The sequence below is a fragment of the Monodelphis domestica genome, chromosome 2, assembly GCF_027887165.1.
Source record: "Monodelphis domestica isolate mMonDom1 chromosome 2, mMonDom1.pri, whole genome shotgun sequence".
Classification (NCBI taxonomy): domain Eukaryota; kingdom Metazoa; phylum Chordata; class Mammalia; order Didelphimorphia; family Didelphidae; genus Monodelphis; species Monodelphis domestica.
In genome coordinates, this window is record NC_077228.1 from 526129849 (window position 1) to 526152624 (window position 22776).

Below are 22776 nucleotides of genomic sequence, written 5' to 3' on the forward strand. Positions count from 1 at the left end.
CCCTGGTTTTGAGTTAAAGCCCAGAAATATTGCTTGTGTTGACTTAAGTGCTCTCTCTCCATGCTCTGGAGGAATGAGTGAATGAATCCCTACTGTCTAGGAGCTCACATTCTAATTGGGGGAGACAGCACTCCTAGGAGATGGATGGAAGGGCCCGATAGTCCTAAGGCTAAGACTAAAGTCTGTTGTAATAAAGAGAATGAGAGATAGAGCATATTTGGCCTCTAAGTATCTCGGAATCTTAACTGTACTCAAACCAGCCATCTAGAAAGGGGGTATGTAACCATAAACTTTGGATGGATTCACGATCAGTTATCCAGGAATCAAATCAGCATTTCTTAAATCCCCTACAAGTGCCTAGCACTGTGCTTGAAATTAGGGAGAATAGTTACAAAGACACAAATAAGAGTAAATCACAATGGAACAACTAGGGGACTCAGTAGATTGAAAGCCAGGCCTAGAGACAAGAGATCCTGGATTCAGATTTGGCCTTCAATACTTCCTAGCTGGGTGACCCTGGACAACTCACTTAACCCCCATCGCCAAGCCCTTACCACTCATCTGCCTTGGCACTGATACATGGTATTGGTTCTAAGATGGAAGGTAAGGGTTTAAAAAATAAAATACAGTCACTGTTGTTTCAATAACACTATCAAAGCTCATTTTCCAATTCACTTAGTGAAAGAGTGAGGGAAAAGAGGGAAGTATTTAGGATGACTCATTTCCAAAATTACCTTGGCCCTACATTCTTAGACTCATACATCTAATACTGGAAGGAGCATTAATCCAACCCCTCCATTTTACAGAAAAGGAAATAGGCCAAGGGAAATTAAGTTATTTGCCTAAGGTCACGAAATATAAATACAAATATGCTGTACTCATTGGGGAAAAAACCCTTCAGATTATATGTTAGCATCCAAAGATGCAAGAAGAGTGACTTGTCAAAGGTCATTTGGTGGCATCAGGTGGGATTTGAACCTACATCTTCTGACTCAAATTCTAGCACACTAGGTCATGTGACCCTGGGCATATCTCCCAACCTGCTTGGGCTCGGCCTCCTCATCTTCCAAAGAACAAAGCTTGAACAAGTCAGCAATAGTTATGGTATTTATTTCTACATTCGGAATAATGCCACATGAAGGCACGCTAAGACTTAGTAAGTAGGGTTTCTATGTCAACACAGATGCTTAGATGTAATTATGTAGAGAGGGTGGTATAGTCAGGAGAAATATCTCCCATTCAGTGTCATGAAAATGGAGATATCCTTTTTGGAAGCTGGGCTGAATACAATTAACAAATATGATTGCTGAATGATAATGATGGCTGTTAGCAGCCAGGAGAAGTATGATGCTAAGGAAAACAGAAAAGAGTCTTCTGATCCTTCTCTGGCTCCCTCCCCACCAACTAAAAAAAAATAGAGGAGAGGAAGGGTAGTGTTTTTAGGATAAATGGAAGAAAAAGGAAAGGGCAGGGCTACCACTGATGGGGACATGGGAAGGCAATGAGACTATAGAGGAGAGCTGGAATACTCCAAACCCTGATTTGCCTCATTTCCTCAGTCAACAAGAAGGATCTTCAGAATGGGAAGGATAGAACCAAAATGGTTAACAGGGAATTGAAACCTACCAGGGGTAAGATAGCAGGAGGGCCCTGAGCAGACCTCAAACAAGTCATCCTGACAAATGACATCCCATGATGCTGAGAGAATGAGGCGGTTACAGCTCCTGAGCGGCTGTCAGGCAGGGATGACAGACAATGGGAGGAAGGCCCTGGGACTGGAGGCAGGCACACATGCTGATTTTCAAGAGAGGAGAATAACACACAGGTCGTGCAGGCTACGGGCTGGTGAGCTCGACACCGATCTCTGGCAAAATTCTGGAACAGCTTATTAAAGGAATGGCTTGTGATAACCATTTCAAGCCTGCATGGGTTCATTAAGAACCAATCATTCTGAGTTTATATCATTTCCATGTTTTTCCCCATAAGGTTACCCCCCACCACCACCATATAAGACCCACTGCAGTTAACTATATTAATAGAACTGCTACAAATCAGTATAATGTAGGCTTTAAAAAAAGAAAAAGAAAGAAAAGTCCTGCTACCATTGAGGATGAGATAAAGAGATGAGGCCTGGATATCAGTTAGGTGGTCAAGTGAACCAGTTATTCACTTGATTGCCTGAAGCCTCAGTTTCCTCATCTGTAAAACATGAGTGTTAGACTTGGTGGCCTCTGAATTCCTTTCTTGCCCTATGATCCCCCAAACAATCTTTGTACTGGAGAATTTTCTGTGCTCTCACTAGTCTGGCCCCCTTTCTCTGGCCCTATTCCAAGCTGATGGTGTCCTTCTTAAAGCATGGTGCCCATCTTGAGACAGGATACTTGAGTCCCTTCTTCTGAATTGAATAATTAGTCACATGCAAAAGTTGGTGATTAAGGGATCAGTCAATCTGGAGGACTTCTCTGTAGTGGAGGGCTCCAGGACCCAGGCTTTTGCCTGGTTGTAGCCCACATTTGTACGATTGATTTGGATAAAGACAGTGGTGGTCCAGTTATCCATTCTGCAGCTAACACAAAGCTAGGAGGGATAGCAGAAGCAACTGCAGAAAATTGAATATTTTGAATTAATTGAACTATACCAGATGAGGGGAAATTTAACAGAGGTGACATGTAAAGTCCTGCTGCATCTGAGTTCAGAAACCATCTGCACAAATGGAGATTGGTAGCAATGTCATTGGAAAGCAGTTCTTCTGAAGAGGGGGAAAAATTTAAGTCCTGGGCTCATCACAGACAGCAGGCTCAGTAAGAGCTAACATGATCTTAGATGGCGCTAATATAAAACCGTATCCCAGTGTCCAGAAGGAATATGATGGGCTTGCTGCATTCTGCCTTGGTTACGCCCCAGTCATTATGCCCAGTACTAGGTGCCACATTTTAGGGAGACCTTTGGCATCTTCGAATAGATCCAGAGGAGGGGGACCAAGATAGAGAGGGCACCAAGCATCCTATGATACAAAGGCTGACTGAAGAATCTAGTCTTCAGAGGGTATCTAGTCCAATATCCCCATTTTACAGATGAGGAAACTGAGTCCTAAGGAGATCAAGTGGATGGTTAATCAACATCAGAATTAAACTTTGACTCCAAAGTCAATGCTCTTTCCAGAAGTGTATTCCCAGGGCTTCCCAACCTCAGTTGAAGGCTGGGGAAAGAAACAAGAGCAACAACATTTTAAAACAACCATAATCCTGAATGCCATTGCTCAGAGGCTGTATTTGTGTGTGTACACACAAGAGGTCCGGAAAGCGCCTGGTCAGAATTTACAGAGTAAACCATCCAAGGCACCAGTGCCAATGACCATCCAGGAGGCCAAAGAGCTTGCTGTGGAGGCTGCAAGGGCCATGGCAGTAAATTCCTAATTCTGAGGTCAGGATACACATGAACTTTTCTCTTCTAAAACAGAACAGGCCATATAGGATCATGGATCACTTTAGAGAAGGGACTGAAATCCAGAGAAATGAAGGGACCAAACTCTAGACTTGGAAGGACCTCAGGAGTTATCTGGTTCACCGCCCCACCACCTCATTTTACCAGTGAGGAAACTGAGGCAAACAGTGTCATATAGGTAGAAAGTAGCAGAGCCAGGATCAGAACCTGAGTTCTTTGACTCCAAGGTCAAGACACCATGACTTGACCCAGAAAAAGCCAACCAGGAGGAGGTATTTAGAAACAGTGTTCCATGAAAACATGTCTTCTGCCATCTTCTCATCTTCCCAATATTGCCATGAAGAAACATCTGCCCTTCTTAGCACACTGAGACAATGGAAATAGCTTATGGCCCTGTCAGTTCACAGCCCACCCAGCTCACCCTCTTTCGGTAATGATGCAACCATTAGACAGGAAGGATAACCAAGGCACCTTGCAAAGCCTATGCAACAGGCACATGTTTCTTTAGTACAAGAACATCAGACGAAACTGTAATTTTCTGAGTACGGGGGTGGGCTCGGGGTGACAGGAGTTTTAGGCCAAGATGCTGATCCAAGTTTGTCCTGCTTTTTCGTCTTCACATTCTTGACGTCTTTCTGGGCCTTCAGAGCCATTTCTTTGGCCTTCTTTTCCTCTTCCTTGACTTTGGTCTCGCCCTTTGCTGTCAAAGAAAAAATAAAAACAACCTCTTATTTCCACAAAGTGATGTTTACCCCGTGACTGGGAGGGGATGGCCAGAGCTTGGAGGCTCCTCCCAAGCAAAATGGATTTTTAACCCTTACACTGGATCCCTTGGGACTCCTACCCAAGGAGCTCAAGATGGAAATCAAGGTTGCAGGGCAAGGGTGGAGGGGAGGATGGTAACCACCATTAGAGCCTGGCAGAGAAGTCAATCAGACGTCCTATCACTCAGCTTCCTAAGCTGGCCTAGTAGGAGGTCAAGAATAAGGAGGGACCCAGGCGATGGAGGAGGGAAACTGGGCTGGAGTAATCCAAGGGCTGATAGAAACTCTCTAGGCCTCAGTTAGCCTTCTGTCACCTGGTCCTGCCCAGGGGCACGTGTAACTTTTCTACCAAGACTTTGACTTTTTAACCTTAAATATTTGGCATCTTCCCCCTCCACCACCACAACCGCCATTGAAGCTTCCTGTACCTGTACTTCACATTGACCATAGTGAATTTCAGAGCTGGCTGGCCAAGGACAGGGCAAGCTCTCCCCTGCCCACTATCCAAACTGGGAGCCAAAATCAGTGAAGAAGGAGCTGGGGATGTCAGTCCTGTGGCTTTGATTTCCAGAGGGCCTGATGTCTTCAATCAAGTTCAATTCCGCAAGTACTTATTAAGTATGCTTAAGAGAGGCAGTGTGGTGTCGTGGTTAGACACCCAACTGCTAAATCAGGAAGACCCGAGTTCAAGTTCTACCACAGATACACCAACTGTGTCAAACCTGAGAGCAAGCCACTTAACCATTCCACATTCTAGACAGTTTCCTAAAACCATAAATTATACGCAAAGTGTTGACCTGCATTTTAGAGGGAGTTTTGTCATCTGTGAGTTCCCTATGTCAAAAAATGACAAATCCAGTCCCTTCCTTTATCTATCCATACTAGACACTGAGGATACAATGGAAAAATACACTCCTGCTCTTAAAGAGCTTACATTCTGCTGAGAAAGAAAACGGAATCAAAAATCATCCACAGAGTGGGTCGACTTGAGGAGACAACATGTAAACAAGGCATAAAAAAGGTTAACCTAGAATTAACATCAGGAAAAGCTAACCCAAATTAGAATGAGCAGCCTCTAGAAAGACCCATCGAGGAGCAGCTGGGTGGCTCAGTGGATGGAGAGCCAGACCCAGAAATGGGCGGTCCTGGGTTCAAATCTGGCCTCAGACACTTCCTAGCTGTGTGGCCCTGGGCAAGTCCCTTCACCCCCAATGCCTAGCCCTTTCAGCTCTTCTGCCTTAGAACCTACACACAGTATTGATTCTAAGACAGAAGGTAGGGGTTTTTCAAAGAAGAACCCATCTTTGGAGGACTCCAACCAGAGGTTGGATGACCGACCATGTGTCAGTAACCTTCCAGTGAGGATTTATTCCTTCAGTACATGGCCACTAAGGCCTTTCAGCTCTCAAACTTGGTGATTCCATGGCATAAATCAGGGTGGAGTGGGGCAGGGCAGAGTGATGGCGGCTAAGTGATCTTAAGGAAATCTGAGGTTTTGCGGCACAGCTAGTTGGCAAGCAAGACACTCCTTCCCTCTTATAGCCCTCAGCAATAGCATCTTATTTGCTAAACTTGCAAACCACCTAGAAACTCTCTCTTTACATTGAAGCCTGAAATTCTGGCTGGGGCTTTAAAAAAGAAAAAACTAACCCTCCAACTATTCAGGGAAATGGGGATATTTTCTACCCAGTCAGGTCAAAAGAGAGAGAGAGAGAACAGAGTGAAGAAACAATTCTCCGTAGGATAGCAGAGATGCCTTTACAAACCGAGTCTTTTCACCAGCTATTTCTGGCACAGGAGGCTTTAAAGCAGATACGGTATTGGGAACAAGCAAGTTCTAGCCTTCTAGGCCAATCAGCTGCCAAGCCTGACCCTGTGGGCAGAGCCCAGCTGGGAGCAAGTGTTAGAAGGCAGATCTAAAGCACGCGTCCTTACCTTGGGACCTGTGAACTTGGCTGGGGAGAAAATGACTTCTATTTTCAGTAGCCTGTCACTGAAATTTCACTTTTCCTTCAGGGCTCTCTCTCTAGGCTTCTCCAGACTGCCAGTGGGATCCATGACACAGAAAAGATTGAGAATCCCTGATTTTAGGTCAAGGGCTTAAACCATAAGGGCTTTCCCCAGAACCCAAAAGGTATTGCTGACGCGGAGCCCTGTTAGCTAGGAGGACGTGAGGTCCGTCAGGGAATGGGCACTCGGAGCATGGAATAACCCATCTAAGCTCCGGCCAAGGCTGACTATTTTTATAACAGCCCAAGCTAGGAAAAAAGACAAGATCAAAATTTGTGGCTTCATGTTTAAAGGAGATAATGTTAAAAGAGATTCCATTAAACAGATAATGTTGTGGGGGAGAAAAACGGAATTTGCAGTCACAGGATCTGGGTGTGAATTCTGGCTATGCTACTGAATATTAGTGATCCTGGTATACAGTCAGAGGTCCAGAGGTCAAAGCTGACCTCTGATGCTCACCTCTTTCAATTCATCTCCCAGACCCCAGATTCCTTTTCTAAATGAAGGAGTTGACCTAGATATAGCCTCAAGACATTTCTAGCTCCTCCAGTGGGGGACATGATCTAGAAAAGGGTAAGAATTCCTGATTTTAAGTCGAAGACTTAAAATCAGTTCTATGATCCTAGATCCTCTGACCCTTTTGGCTTCAGTTTCCCTTGAAGTATGCTAAAGGTGGTGACCTCCAAGTTTCCTTCCAGGTCTAAACCCTGTGATCAAAATCCTATGAATGTTTACTAAAGTAGCAAACAACCTATAAATCACTAAATAAACCTCACTCAGTTTAACAATTCAAAGTATTTTGACTTGGGCCAAGACACTAACTTGCTAAGTGACCTTGGCAAGTCTTTGACATCATCGCCTCAGCTCCTTCCTCTAGTAAAAGAAAGGATTGGGCCAGTGGATGATCTTAAGGCTCCCTCCAGTCTGACAGTCTGGGGTTCCCACTTTTAAATTAAACTGACCTCAATGGCCCCTGTCCCTGCACCAATCAGCATCAAAACCTGCCTCCTCTGGGCTCTGATAGTTGGCCAGTGTTGGCATCGCTGTGGCATCCTTGACTTCTGGACTGTTCCTATTTTCTACTGGGAAAGTAGATGGAGGCTCCACCTTTGGAACGTGGACAACTCAACATGGAAACAGCCAATCAAATAATCCACAACATTGACCCATGTGCTTGGAAACTGGGGTGGGGATGGGGAGGTGGAGCAGCCCGCCTGTAAGAAGTCTGAGGGCAGACAGAGGAAAATCATCGAAAGCTTATAATGAAAAGGAGACGCCGTCCTAGCCCATCGCAAAGAAGCTGCGAGTGGTTAGAGAAGGATTCCAACCATCTCCCCAGCAGAACTGGAGAGGAACCAGCCCCACAAGCATGGGAAACAGAAGAAAAGGAGGCAGATGCCTAGACAAGCTCCCCAAAGAAACCCACCCAGCGTGGACTTCTGGAACGTTCCCTGAGGCTGTGCCTTTTGGCTTTCTCTATTCTAAAACACTCATCAGTTTGCTACGAGCCAACAAGAATTGGTTAAACAGGTCCTCTGTGCCAGGTTCTAGAGCAGGCAGAGAGGATACAAGGATGAAGATACATCACGTTGACCTCCAAGAGTTCCCATTCCTCACACAATAGACAAACATGTATTAAGCCCCTATGATGTGCCAGGCGCTGTACCAGGCAATGAAGATACAAGAAAAAATTGAAACCTGCCCTCAATGAATTCTACAGGGAGAATCCGACAGGTACACAGATAATTACTTAACAAGCATTCCTTTAGGATTGGCCATGGGCCAGACACAATGCTAAACCCTGGGGTGCTAAAGGCAACAATGAAGCCATTCCTGCCCCACGAGGAACTCACATTCTGGGCACGGAGGAGGCAAACGTCCCAAACATGGTTAACCAATTAGCAGGGGTAGATTAAGCCCCTGTTGTGTATTGAGTGCCAGATGGGGCACAAGGAATACAGAAGCATTGAATAAAATAGTCCTGCCCTCAACGAGCTGACATTCTATTGGAGAAGACAACATACACCTCCAAAAGCGTGTATGTACACAGTATTACCAAACTCTAAGGTGGTACCTGAGGAAGGGACTTAGGAAGGCATTTGCAGCCAGATCAGAGGCATCGTGGGATCAAAAAGGCTTCCCATGCTGGTGTGAGCTGTGAAAGGAACTGGGAGTTCTAAGAGGACTCTGAGGTGAGGGAGTGCATTCCAGGCAACCATGGCCAACCTGTGCACAGGATATAAAAACCAGAGATTGTGTCACAAGGTTGAGAGATGGATAATATGGTGGAAAGAGTTCTAGCTCTGCAGTCAGAGGGCCCGAGTTTGAATCCTCTCTCTGATATTGACTTCTTGTGAGATCTTGGGGAACCAGCTAACTCTCCTGAGCCCAATTCCTGCTCTGTAAAATAAGAGACCAGATGGCTGCTGGGGTCCCTTCCTACTCTGAGACTTAGCTGGTGTGAACTCTACACCTTCATGCTTTGAGACCTTGAGGGCCATTGTAGGAGAAAGGAAGGCCAAACCCACCACAGATGAAGCTGATGTTCATATTAAATTTCTATGCTAATGACAGGGAAGGAAGCAAGAGAATCCTTTTGAAAAGGTGGGTTGTGTTCCTGGGAGTGTTGCTTTTAGGTCCAAAGACTGATGCTTTTGGAATAAAGAATCTAACACAAAGGTTCTCAGAAAGGAGAGGAGAGTGGGGGGGGAGGGATAGGGGAGAGGAGGGGGAGAAGGAGCAAGGGGGACAGTGAGAAAGAGGAGAGGAGGTAAAGGAAGAGAAAAGAGAAGGCCATAGGAAGAAAAAGAGAGAGACAGAGGAAGGGGGGAGAGAGAGAGAGAGAGAGAGAGAGAGAGAGAGAGAGAGAGAGAGAGAGAGAGAGAGAGAGAGAGAGAGAGAGAGAGAGAGAGAGAGAGAGAGAGAGAGAAAGAAAGAGAGAGAAAGAGAGAGAGACAGACAGAGAGAGAGAGAGGGAGAGGGAGGGAGAGAGGGAGAGAGAGAGAGAAAGAAAAGGAGAGAGAGGAGAGAGAGAGAATAACTTTCTAAATAAACTCACCTACCCTCTTTCCCTCCCTACCACCTGGAAGTCTTTGCCCTCCTCTTCCTCAGCAACTGCACATGAACCTTTTAAGAGATTCCCAATTAGCATTCAAAGGGCAAAAAGCTGCCTCTACCCAAAAGTAAGATCCCAGAAATGGACTTTACTTTTTTTAATTCCAGGCTTTTCCCACTGGGGTTTTGTTACTTTTTTTAAAGGTTGTACTAGATCTTAGTTAATATTCCCTGCCATAATACTCTTATTTTAAAACAAAATTAATCCATATGATTGCTTCTACATGCAGTGGAACAAACACTGACTCTGGAATCAATGGACCTGAATTCAAATCCTGCCTTTGAAAGAAGGTCTTCAGGGGCCTCTTAAAAAGGTCTGTGATTTTGGAGAAATCACTTCACCTCTCTGGGGAATAGGTTCTTCTACAAAATGAGGAAGGGTTAGACCAGATGGTCTCTGAAGTCCAGCTTTCAGTTTATGACCTTAAGTTACCTCATTTCCATGGGCCTCAATTTCCCCATTTGTAAAACAGAAGGTCAGATTAGATAGGCCTTAGAGGTACCGTCTCACTCTATATTTATGAATGTGATCTGGAGGCTGAGCTGATAGAAAAGCCAGCGATTCCTGCTGTCTCCTAATCAAGCAGCACAAAGTCAGAATTCACTCATCGGAACTCCAAGTTCCCAGGAGAAACTCATCTATTAAATAAGGGACTTGGGCTGGGCAGTATCTCAGGTCCCTTCCAGCTCTTCCAGGCTGTCCTCGGGGGTCCAGGCTCCCACAGAGGATTTTCTATTCTTCATAAGGAAAAGATATAAAGTGGGATGGATTAAGGGTTGCTCTGAAATTCTAGGTCAACAATGGCAGCTGTCTGCCCTCTTTTAAAGAGGTTTCCCTTGTCACCCCAAAGACCACCTTCCATGGTTCAAATTAGAAGCTCTTTGGATGAACTTCACTGAAAACTAAATTATAAAGAGTAGAAACGAAATGAGCTCCTCGTCTTTCAAGATTTCTCCCAGATCAAGGGGAAGAGACTTCCTCTTGAGAATTCAACAGACTGCTTCTGTCCTGATCATTCAGTCAGCCAGCATTTATGAAGCCCTTACTGTGTGCCAGGCACTGAGCTAAGGGCTGAGAATGCAGAGACAGACATCAAACATTTCCTGCCCTTAAGAAGAATCTTCTTCTATCATATTGGGGGTGGGGAGGGTGATAGAACTGTGCATGTGATCAATCAATCAGCAGTCACTTATGAAGCACCTTCTGTGTGCCAGGCACTAGTGTAAGTGCTGGGGATACAAAGAGAAAGTGAAATAATCTTGACCTTCAAAGGGCTGCTTCCTCCTTCCTTCACCCATGTAGACTGCCCATCTGTTGATGTTTACTTGGGAGGGGAGAAAAGTGACTGACACAAGGACAACAATTTAGGAAACCATCTTCCAAGGCATGGAGGGCTTCCTCAGTGTGCTGGTAAAGGGGATATCTACATGAATGAATGGTTAAAGTCCCCACATTGTGGAATCAGAGACACTGAATTGAGGCAAGTTACGGGTTTTTTCCCATCTTTGTCATTCATTGATGATGAAGTTCAGTCGTTTCAGTCGTGTCCAACCCTCACTTACAGATGAGAAAACTGAAGCATAAGCATAAGCGTGAAATGATTGGTCCAGGGTTTGGGGATTTTTCTTGGCAAAGATACTGGAGTGATTTGTCATTTCCTTGTCTATCTCATTTGACAGATTGGGAAACTGAGGCAAATGGGGTGAAATGACTTGCCCAGACTTCAGGTATAGAGTTCTTTACAATATACCACCTAGCTGCCCTTTGTCATTTAGTTCAAACCTGAATGGATATTTTACTAATTTGGAATTTCCATCCAATGATACAGACCACAGCTCCTCTAGCCAGCCCATCTTGTGTATCCATGATTTCCCACAAGTTCACCATATAGTGGCCACTCAAAGTATCAGAGGCTTTCTTTGCTTTCTCCCGACATCATGAGGGTACCAGTGGCAATAACTGATAACCTTTGGGTGCTGGGTTATGTTTGATCATCACATCTTTCTTATTACAATAAAAATAATCCACATAAAGAATAGAGCTTTGTTGAGAGAGTTTAGGGAACACTCTAAGATTTTTGACTTGGATCCATCTTGACTTGGATGCTTTTCTCTTCAGGGAATCAGGACTCTCTTGCTAAGAAAATAGGCTCATGCCTGTTGACTAGGGCCAGTGGTTCAGAATTCTACCTTCACTCTCTCCCCTCCATGCCATATTCTACTGATTAACCAACCTCTCGACTACAGTTTTGAATCCTCAAAACTCTTTTGCCTCCTGACTTTTTTCTTGTTATCCTTTTATTCTGCCTAGAAACTCAAGATCCTTTCTAAAAAGAGCTGCCCACAGTTTTCCTCATGTCCTTTCCATTTCTCCTCTAACAGAAAGATCAGGTGGCATTAGCCCAGACTGTTGATGGGTGCCTCCAGAAAAAAGGAGAACCTCCTTTTCCCAAAAATGTGGCATGAGATCACTCTATCCATATCTTTTAGAACCAAGCAGCAGCCACAAACACCATCCACTGTAGAGTAAGAGACATAGATTGATATTTTCCATTGTCTGTCCATCAAGCAATGATGTTGAAAGCCTACAGAAGATCAGCTTAGTCCAAATTTATGTTCACAATGTTTTTGCCACCATATGTCTCTAACAACTCAATCTTCAAAACAGGAATGTCTGATATTGCTGAAAACTGCACCATTTTGGGGTGAGGGGGAGAGGGAAGGTGGGAGGGCGAGTGGGAAGATAGGAAGAATTTAGAAACTCAAAAACTTAAAAATTGAATGCTAAAAAACTATTTTTACCTGTAATTGGAGGGAAATTATACTTTAAAAAAAAACAAGGAATTCTGGGGAAAAATATTGCCAAAAATGTATATACATAAGGAAACTAGTATATAATAATATAGACTACTATAAATTGTGGCTCATTTTTTAAAAATGTATCTTAAACTCATTCTTCATTCACCTTCAATGAAGGTGAATGAAGAATGAAACAAAACTGCAGATACCTGCACTGTCCTCCCATCACCCACCCTGCATATTTATAGAGATTGCTAAGACTCCATTTACCTGCACCGCATTCTCGTTTGTGGGACTCATTCCAGGCTTTTGCCTTACAGTGTTTGCTACAGGTTAAAATTCCATAACATCGAAGACACGGTGTGAGCCGTACACCTATGGAGCGACCACACTGGTAGCAATACTTGAAGAAGGGTATCCTGTAGAAAAGAAATGTAGCAGAAGAATTTGGAATCTATCTTCATTTCCCTTTCCTTCTTTCAAAGTTCATCTTTGGACAATATATTATTACAACTTAGAGAAGTGGGGGGGGGGGGGAATCTAAAAATATTTGTCTGAGCTGAGACAGTGAAAAAACACTTGCTCTGGCGTCAGAGGACCTGGTTTTCAAATCTGCCTTTGCTTTTTACTTGGGCAAGTTCCCTCCCTTGTTTGGGTCTCAGTTTTCTCATTCATATAATGATAGAGTCGGACCTGATGACCTCTGACGTCCCTTTTAGCTCTAAATCTGTTATTTAAAATTAAAAAACTTTCAAGGTCAAAGAATCAGAGATCTAGAGCTCATTTTACTATTTGTTAATAATTTTATTAATTGCTTATATTGGTTTATTTCTATTATTATAATATTACTCTGTTATATTTAGATATGATGTGTGCATTTATTATGTATCTTATATATTTATACAATATCTATCTATTATAAATGTATAATAAATATAAATAAAATGTAGAATTATTCCACACTCCAATGTGCCACCTGTGAGGAAGCAAAGGTTTAAAGAGGCTAAAATGTTTGTCCAAGGATACACACGGTGATCTTCCATCTCTAAGTCTAGCCCCTCCGTCTTCCACATCACACTTCCTTAACTGCAGATCAGTTCTTCAAGGGATTTATAATTTCAGAAGTGTGAATACCATCTTCACCAATTCAAATTGCAACCCTTCTATGATTCAGTCAAGAACTTAAAAGCAACTACCAGAGAAGACATATGTCTCATTGTGTTTGACACTTCTGATCTAGAACATGGAGAAAGTAAATGACTTGCCCAGGATCTCACAACTGATATATGCTGTAGATTGGACTTCAACCCAGGTCTTCCTGGCTTTCCAACTATCTTTTTATAAAATATGCCAAAATAACAAGATAGAAAATAAATGCACAAAAACCTAGCATTTCTGTAAATTAATTTTTAAAAACTTAGGAAGAAAAGATAGAAAAAGAAATAGTATTTAAAACAGTACAAGAAGGTACATTTAATATTTCAAATTAAAATAATACAAAGAACATCAATATTTTTTTTATTTTTATGAAACAAAGGAAGAATTAAATGGTTAAAATAATATCCAATGTTCATGGCTGGGCTGTGTCAATATAATAAAAATGATAAAACTATCATAAGTTACATAAAAGAAGAAAAGTCTCCCCCAAATTATAGCAAGTATGCTCTCTGGCCTTACACCACCCCAAAGCAAATCATATCCTGAGTGATTAAGGAGGAACAGTATCTCTTTTCTAATAACATTGGCTCAAGTTCCCACTGACTTTCCCCATCTGATACGTGCCGGTAACTAAAGCTCTAGTTCCATTTAACAGCAACTAATTTTTATAAAGTAATGCTTGTCTCAAAGATATAGCAAGATTAACACAGAAACACTTTCCCCAATGTATTAGAGACATACTGTCCCCTATTTCACATTAGTGTCTGCAAATAGTGGGCTCATGTACCACTGGTCCTGCCAGTGTGAGACCAGGTAAGATAGGGCTTCCAGATGAGTTCTCACCTCCCTAGGTTGGTTGTCAAACCTCTGAGGGGCAGCGCCCTGATTTCAAATCTGGCTTCAGAGTTCTTAGCTATGTGATTCTGGGCAAGTCACTTAACTCCCAAATGCCTAACCCTTACCACTGTTCTGCCTTGGAATCAATCTAAGTCAGAAGGTATGGGTTGTTTTTTGTTTTTAAAGATTACTCTGGAAGGTCACTCCCTGATGCTCTGGGCATTGATGCCTTCACATGGTAACCTTCCTGAGGAGGATCCTCTGTCCTTTCAACAATGATTCCCCAAATGTGGTTCAGAGATTCTGAGAGTCCACAAGATCCTTTCAGGAGATCTGTGAGGTCAAAAGCTCAAAGAAGAGGATAACCACAGCCACAAACCAAAGGATAACTACAAAAGGTCAAGGGAGATTTTTTCAAATCTTAAGAAATCAAGGAAAAGAAAAGAAATTAAAACAAGTAAAAATTTCTGGAAAATAATCATTGATTTATAATAAAAACAGGAAAATTTTAATAAAACAGTTCACTGAAAGTAAGAATGAAAAATATATAATTTCAGAAATACAAGTTTTATCAGATTGAATTCAAAAGTTAGCAAAATTGAAATACAAAGCAAAAAAACTCAAAGTTTCAGCAAGACAACTTAAAAATCAAAGGCCTCCCAGAAAAACATGATAAAATAAAAATCCTAAATATCATATTTCAGAAAATCTTAGGAGAAAAATGCCCAGTAGTATTTTCAGCTAAAAGGCAAAGTATAGATGAATAGATGCCACAGGATCACAGTAAAAACTATAGGTTGAATACATATAGAAATGGAGTCACCAAGGTGAGCTTCTGGGCCAAAAAGAAAATTGTATGCAGCCACAAAAAGACAGTTTACTTACCAAGGAATACCTGTCCAAAACTCTTAAGATTATTCTTCAGTGATGAGAAGTGAAAGGACAAGCAGAAATATGATATACTATACAGAAAAGCATAGGTCAAAGGCTTACCCAAGGACAATTTATGATCCAAGGATGACTTCTGAAAATTAACATATGATTCCAACAGGGGACAATAATTTAATAGAATTAATGCTCTCTAAGCATTTTTTAAATATCCAGAGTTGAACATTATTGAAGAACAAATACAGCAGACAAATGAAACTTTTTAAAAGTAAACATATTCAAAGAGTTTTTAAAGGGACAAGTTAAGGCCCAGGATTCATCTACTGCAAGAGAGACAAGATTATGAACCTTTAGTAGAGGGATCCTGGAGTTGGGAAACTGAGTTCAAATCCAGTTCAGATACTTACTAGAATGGTAAGTCACTTAACCCCATTTGTCTCCATTTCTTCACCTCTAAAATAAACTGGAGAAGGAAATGGAAAACTACTCCAGTATTTTTACCATGAAAACAGCAACTGAGATCACAAAGAGTCAGACTCAACTAATCATCAACTTAACAACAATGATAGAGTTGTCTTGAGTTGTCTTGTCTATGAGTCATTGAGGGAAAAGTGATATCGTCTATAAGCTAATGTAAGTAATAACCTAGAGAAGAAGAGAGCAAGGGGTATAAGAGATTTAATATTTCTTGAAAATTGGATGCTAGAAGCAAAAATGATTCCATCACAAAAATGCAAATTAAAACAACTCTGAAATATTATCTCATATTTAACAAATTTGCAATGATGGTTAAAAAATGGAAAAATTCTATGTTGGCAGGACTATAGAAAAACAGGCACAGTAACTCATTGTTCAAAAGAAATATGTATTAGTCTGACCCCTTTGTAAAAACAATTTATAAAGTCAAAATTGTCCATATGCTCTGGCCCAGTGATTACATTGTTATACCCCAAGCAGATTAACTACAAGAAAAGACCCATCTGTACAAAAAATACTCATAATGGCATTTTTATAAGAGCAAACATTTGAAAACTGTGCATTTCCAATTATTGGGTAATAGCTGAAGAAATTGTGATTGTGTGTGTGTGTGTGTGTGTGTGTGTGTGTGTGTGTGAGAGAGAGAGAGAGAGAGAGAGAGAGAGAGAACACTTGTTTCCAATTAGTCTATGAGCTCCTTGAAAACAGGCTGTCTTTTGCCTTTCTTTTAATCCCCAGAACTTACCACAGTACCTGGTATATAATAGGCACTTGACAAATATTTATTGAATGACTGGTTGATAATTTAATTCTTAAGCAATAACCATAAGCATTCGAAATTCAGTCCAACCTAACTATTCAATGAGGGCAAAAAAAGTGAATGAAGAATGACCTTTAGCTATAGTATAATGTACAGTTGGAAGGGGGAAATGAGGAAGGTCCCTCAATACATAAATCTTGGATGGTCACTATGGATGGAAAATGAAGTGGGAACAAAATTAAGTAAAAGGAAAGAAAGATATAGGTCTGCCTGTGGGAAATGATACAGTGCTTGTAATGGTTTCAAGCTACTTCCTGAAAGAAAATCCCATCTTTTAAACTCTTTACTTCCAGTGAGCTATGGAATAAAATAGTCTCTAAGGAATTAAAGTTGGATGTTACCCTTAGGACAAGAGTCATACATTGAGTATGAGTACATTTACAGTGCCTTTGGTATAAACAAAGAATTGGGAGGAAGTTAAGTGAAAGATGTAATTAAAGAGTATGACTGGAAAATGACTTCATAACAAAATACAAATAATGATCAATGATTAGCCCACGCTCTCCATGGATCTCCATGCAGTGTCAAGATATCTAGAGAAAAGTATCCAGCATGTCTGGTAGACCCCTTGTGTAAGACTTTTATGAGGACATCAGCAAGAGTCAGAACATGATGAACAACTCCAATATAATAATTAGTTAATTAAGGAAAGCACTTATTAATCACTTCCATTGCAAAGTACCATGCTAATAATAGCTGGGATACATATAAAAAAGTCAGAAAATCCCTTTGCTTATGGAGGAGCTAAATTAGGGAGAGCCCCCTATTGACAAAACCAGAGATTCAACAGAATAGGCAAATGCATGGAACATTTACAAAAACTAATCATTTTAGAGTATAAGGAAGGTTTACAAAATTCAGGGGGGAAAATAGGGCACTGAGGGGGCTCAGTGAATTTGAAATCCAGGTCTAGAGATGGGAGGTCCTGGGTTCAAATCTGGTCTCAGACACTTTCTAGCTATGTGAGCCTGGACAAATCACTTGACTCCTATTGTCTGCCCTGATTACATTTTTGCCTTGGAACCCATATTTAATATTGACTCTAAGATGAAAAGTAAGGGTTTAAAATTTTTCAGAAAAGCAACCACCTTAAACAATGCATTTTTAGAGCACAATGCAATAAAAACAGTAATCGAATAAGAAAATATCATCAAAAGTGCAGCTCTATGTAGGGACTCAAAAAATGACTTGTTAAATAATGTGTAAGCTAAAGAACTGATGGTAGAAATAATATTAGATCATATTAAAGATATTGAAACTATAAATACAACATATCAAAATTTATGGGATACAGCCACAGCAACATTTAGAGGCAAAGCTATATCCCTGAGCATTTTATTAACAACAGAGGGAGAGAGAAAAATTAATGAGTTGTTTGAATTTGAAGAAATTAGAAAACAAGCGAGCTAATAGACAATAAGTAAGCACAAAGCAGGAAATCATTAAAATCAAAAATGAAATTAGTAAGTTGGGTTTTCTCATAGTAGAGTAGCTAAAATAAAGGCTTGTTAATTGAAAAAATGATTTAATTTTTTTAAAAGAAAAATTAAAGAACAACTAAATTGATCGATAAAATAGATTTTTAAGACCAACAAAACTGATAAATGTAATCAATTAGCCATTTTAAACAAGAACAGGCAAGAAGAAAATAAAATTACCCAAATTAGAAAGGGGAGCTTACAAGTACAAGCCAAAGACACAGCTAGTGGAAACTTCCACCCAGGGCTATGACAGTCAAATTTAGAATCAATGTGAATAGTTTTAAAAATATAAAGCACAGAAACCAAGAAAACAGGAATTGGATGGTCAAAATAAATCTCAGAAAAAGAAATTCTAAAGGTCATGAATGAGCAGTCATGTCAAAAGGTTCCAGGCCCAGGGGGAATCAAGACTTTATCAAATACTCAAAAAAGAATGAATCCTTATACCATATATGAGAGTGGAGAAAACTTGGACTCAGAATCAGGAAGATCTGGTTTTGAATACTGCTTCAGACACTGAGTCTCGGTTTCTTCATCTGCAAAATGAGGGGTTTATACTTCAATTCTGGGCTCCTTTTCAGTTCCAATTCTATGACCCTATGTCAGTCGTGTCCAACTCTTCATGACTCCATGAACCATAACCATCCATGGGGTTTTCTTGGCAAAGATACTGGAGTAGTGTGCCACCTCCTTTATAGATTATGAAACCAAGGCAAACAGGTTTAGTGACTTTTGCCCAGGGTCAAACAGATGGGAAATATCTGAGGCCATATTTGAACTCAGATCTACATGACTCCAGGCCCAGTATTCTAACCACTGAACCACAGCTTCCTTCTGACCTCATGAACTATTTTCAAAAATAGAGGAATACAGTATTCCATCTAATTTTTTCTATAGTTTTGAACCCCAAAACCTGGAAAGAAAAGGGAAGAGAACTCTAAGCCAATATCACAAATGAATATTTATATAAAAATTTAAATAAGATACCAGCAAATCAAGAGCAGCAAATTCATTAGATTTCATGCCCAGAATTCAAAAATGCTTCAACATTAGACAAGCAAGCAGCATAGCAGAACATGGAAATGTAAAAAATTAAGTCATATGATTTTATCAATTGAGGCCAAGAAAACTTTTATAAAAATAGAATGCACTTGTCTAGAAAAACTAAACTCTAAAACCTGTAGAAAAGGGATTTTTTCTTGATGTGACAAAAATTATTGTAGAGCCTAGAATTGTATTTAATGGAGAAACCTTACAGATTTCCCTACTAAGATCATCAGTTAAACAGAACTCTCTACACTCATTGCTATTGCATCTAATTAGTTTTTGCTTGTTTGAAAATACTTTCCATCTTCACATCAATACTATGTATTGTTTCTAAGTCAGAAGAGTGGTAAGGGCTAGGCAGTAGAGGTTAAGTGACTTACCCAGAGTCATACACGTAGGAAGTATCTGAGGCCAGAATTGAACCCAAGACTTCTCATCTCTATACACTGGGTAGACAGCCACCTCAGTGCCCCTTATTGCATCTAGTTTTACAAATACTAATTTTAGAAGACAAAAAAATAAAAGAATAAGGGGGAAGAGTTATCAGTATTTCCATTTGCAGATGAGATATGTGTAAAAAAAACTAAAAAAAAAATTGTTGAGATAATAAATAGTTCCAAGAAATTGGCAGAATAGGATAAACTCACAAAAATCATTATTTTTCTATATTATTGAAGAAAAATTCTAAATCAACTGGTAGGAAGAGAAGCATTATTTACAGTGTTGGAAAAGTGAATCCAATTCATCTTCCAGGATATAGATAAGATATATGTATCAAGACAACTGTATAAGAATTTTAATAGAAATAAAGGAAGAATTAAGTAATTGAAGAGATAATCAATGTTCATGGCTAGGTAAGACCATGGAAGCAAAAATAGCAATGGTGTCCCAAATTGATTGATAGTTTTAATGCAAAAACAATTGAAATGCCAGTCATCTACTTCAAATAATTAAATAGATAAGAAAATGTGTTTGGAGGGACATATGGGCAAGAATATCAAGGAGAATGATGAAAAATGAGGAGAAAGGTGAGCTTGCCCTGCTAAATCCCAAATTTATACTCCAAAAGGGTAATTGTCAAAAACTATCTAGTATTAGATCTTAAAAGAAAAAGAATAATGGACCATAATAGATCATTTTGAATTCAAGCCAAAGACTTGCACTTATAGACTAGAACGTGATAAATCCCAGATCCTAAAATGTTGGTGGAGGGATTCACTGTCTAATAAAAAGTATGGTATTAGGGAAATTGTTGTTGCAATGCTGTTGCAGTGTTGCAAAAGAAAAAATACTATTAGATACACTTCACACTACATACCTCAATCCTCTTCAATTCCATGAAACCCATCCTTCCCTCTGCCTCATTCACACACAGGAATGGTCACATCTGAGCTTCTCCATTCGCTACAAGCAGTTACTCCCTTAATTAGATATTCTGATGTTCTTCTTATCATCCCATCTCTCCCTAAACCTCACCTCCCAAATCTATCTTCACAGCCCTCTCAGGCAGACCTCCACTTTCTCCTCCAATACTGTCCCTTTTCTAAATTCACATTTCTCCCTTCTAATATTTGCACTGGTTCCACCTCATTCTGTTATCTACTGTTGAAACTCACAGCCCCTTGACCTTTCACCTTTAGCCCCTGCCAATCCCCGCTTCTGCCCATTCTCATCATCCCTGTCATCTGCCCATTCTGCTCCTGATTTCCTGTTTGTGAGCTCTACTAACTCCTTTCCAGAGGTACCTACAAATGGAAAACGCATCCGAATTTCTGTAATCCCTTTAAGCATTAGCTAGAACTTCATATGGTAAGAAGATTTGCATGGCCAAGATACTCTTTAAATTACACTTCCAATCAACTGGAATTTTTCTTTAGCACAGATGACTGAATATGGAAGTCAATAAGATTAAAAAAAAACTCTAGCACAAGAAAACTTTTACAACAACAAGCTAAAATAATGTAGATTCAGAGGGACAGCTAGGTGGCCCAGTAGATAGAGAACCAAACCTGGAGTCCAAAGGTTATAGGTTCAAATCTGGCCTCAAACACTTCCTAGCTGTGTGACCCTGGGTAAGTCACATAACCCCCATTGCCTAGCCCTCACTATTCTTCTGCCTTGGAACCAGTACACAAGTATTGATTCTAAGATGGAAGATTAGGATTTAAAAAAAAGTCAAGTCGTAGGAGATGAATTGACTTGCTCAGCTTGTTAGCAATAGAAGTAAAATTTTAACCCAGGAGATAGAAACAATGGCTCCCAGGTCTAAAACTAGAAGGGATGTCAGAGGTGCTCCAGTCCAACCCCCTCACTTAACAGAGGGGAGGAAAAAAAAATTAGGGATGTTAAATTACTTTCTCAAGGTCATGCAGATAGTCTGAGGTAGGATTTGAACCCAGATCTTCTGACTCCATGGGCAGTAGACGTAATGTAAGAAGCATAAGCTCTGAGTTACTTCCAACACCAGATAATCAGTTCCAAGTTTAATAATGTTTCATTCTCTCTCCATAAATATCTTGAGAGATCAAACCACAAGCACATAAGTAACAGTCACTATGGCAGATGCTTCACTGGACAAATATAGGGGAAAGAAAGTAAAGTGATGGGTGGGTGTCCTGGAGGGAAAGACAAACAGATCTTCGGCTTGGAAATTAAACAGTAAAATGTCAAGGAGCAATGTGGTTCAGAAGAAAGGGTGCTACATTTAGAGAAGGGGGGCTTCCATCCCAAGTCTTGGGAAAATCACTTCATTTTTCTTGGTTTCAGCTTTCTCAATTCTGTAAAATGAAGGCGTTGGGCCAGATGCCCTCAAAGGTCCTTTCCAGCTCTAAATCAAGATTCCATGATCTCTGTCTTCCTCCTCCCTTTTCCCCATCATGGAAGTCAGGATAGAGCTCCTAAGCCTGAATCCCTCCCTGGACCACAATCCTGCTCACTCCCCATTTGTCACCAATAATGGAAATGAACTCGATAATATATGATCCTTGGCATGGTGGATGGAATCAGAGGACCTGGGTTCAAATCCAACCTGATATTCACCAGCCATGACTTTTTGGACAGCTCTCTGTGATCCCCTCTTAGGACTCAGGTTCCCCATCCATAAATTGAGGAGGTTAGATTCTATGGCCTCCACGGTCCCTTCCAGTTCTGAAGCTATGACCCCAGTTCCTAGTTCCTCAAGGATTTGAGGGCTTAAGCTTTAAATGTTTCATTTTTATCTCCAGGATTGAGAGAAGGTAATATGATGAAGAGAGGGAAGGATAAACCTGCCTGGGCTTGGGGAGGGTTGTTTTTTTCCCTTCACATTTAACTGCATGCCAAGTGACTTCAGTCGAGCTGTTAATACCCTGGTGTCAGAACAGATAAAGAAAAACTACAGAAAAGCATAAAAACAAACAACCCCAAACAGAATGAGATATGGGAAATCAATTGATCCTTCGTCAACCAGCAAAGTAAGCAAAGGCTTTTTACGATTCATCTGCTAACACTGTTCTGGGAAAGAAAAAAGTCCTAAGACCCCTGTGGCCTGAAATAGCCATCACAGCAGCAGCATCACCCCTAAGGGGCCCAGAAAAGAAAATTAAGCCCAGATAACTCCCAGGGGCTATTTTTGGCCACTTGAATGAAGCCAGGAGCAGACACTGAGGCCAGAGAGTGAACATGATTCATGGGGTGCAGAGTATTCCCGATACTGCTACCACAAAAGACTGAGCTACTCGGTGCCTTCTTATGGGACTGGCAGGAACCTGAGCAGCATCTAGGCAGCTAAGGGGACAGAATGCTGGACCTGATGTTGGGAAGCCCTGAGTTCAAACCCTGCCACAGAGACTTATTACCTATAGAATTCTGGGCAAGCCATTTTCTCATCTGCAAAATAGACAGAAGAGCACACTTCAAAAGGCTGTTATAAGAATCAGATGATACAATATATGGGAAA

General features: G+C 40.8%; 1 protein-coding gene across 10 annotated transcripts in view; it reads right to left on the bottom strand.

The window, feature by feature from the left end:
• Positions 1–3912: 3912 nt before the first annotated feature.
• The window catches only part of ANKMY1 (ankyrin repeat and MYND domain containing 1), a 134503-nt gene continuing 115639 nt past the window's right edge, over positions 3913–22776 (bottom strand). For all 10 annotated transcript variants that reach the window (XM_056819822.1, XM_056819821.1, XM_056819816.1 and 7 more), the window contains 2 exons: positions 12402–12550; positions 3913–4144 (listed from right to left, as the gene is read on the bottom strand). In XM_056819822.1, coding sequence (XP_056675800.1) covers positions 3963–4144; positions 12402–12550 — 331 coding nt within the window. In that variant the 3' untranslated portion in view covers positions 3913–3962. The remainder of the gene's footprint in view (positions 4145–12401; positions 12551–22776) is intronic.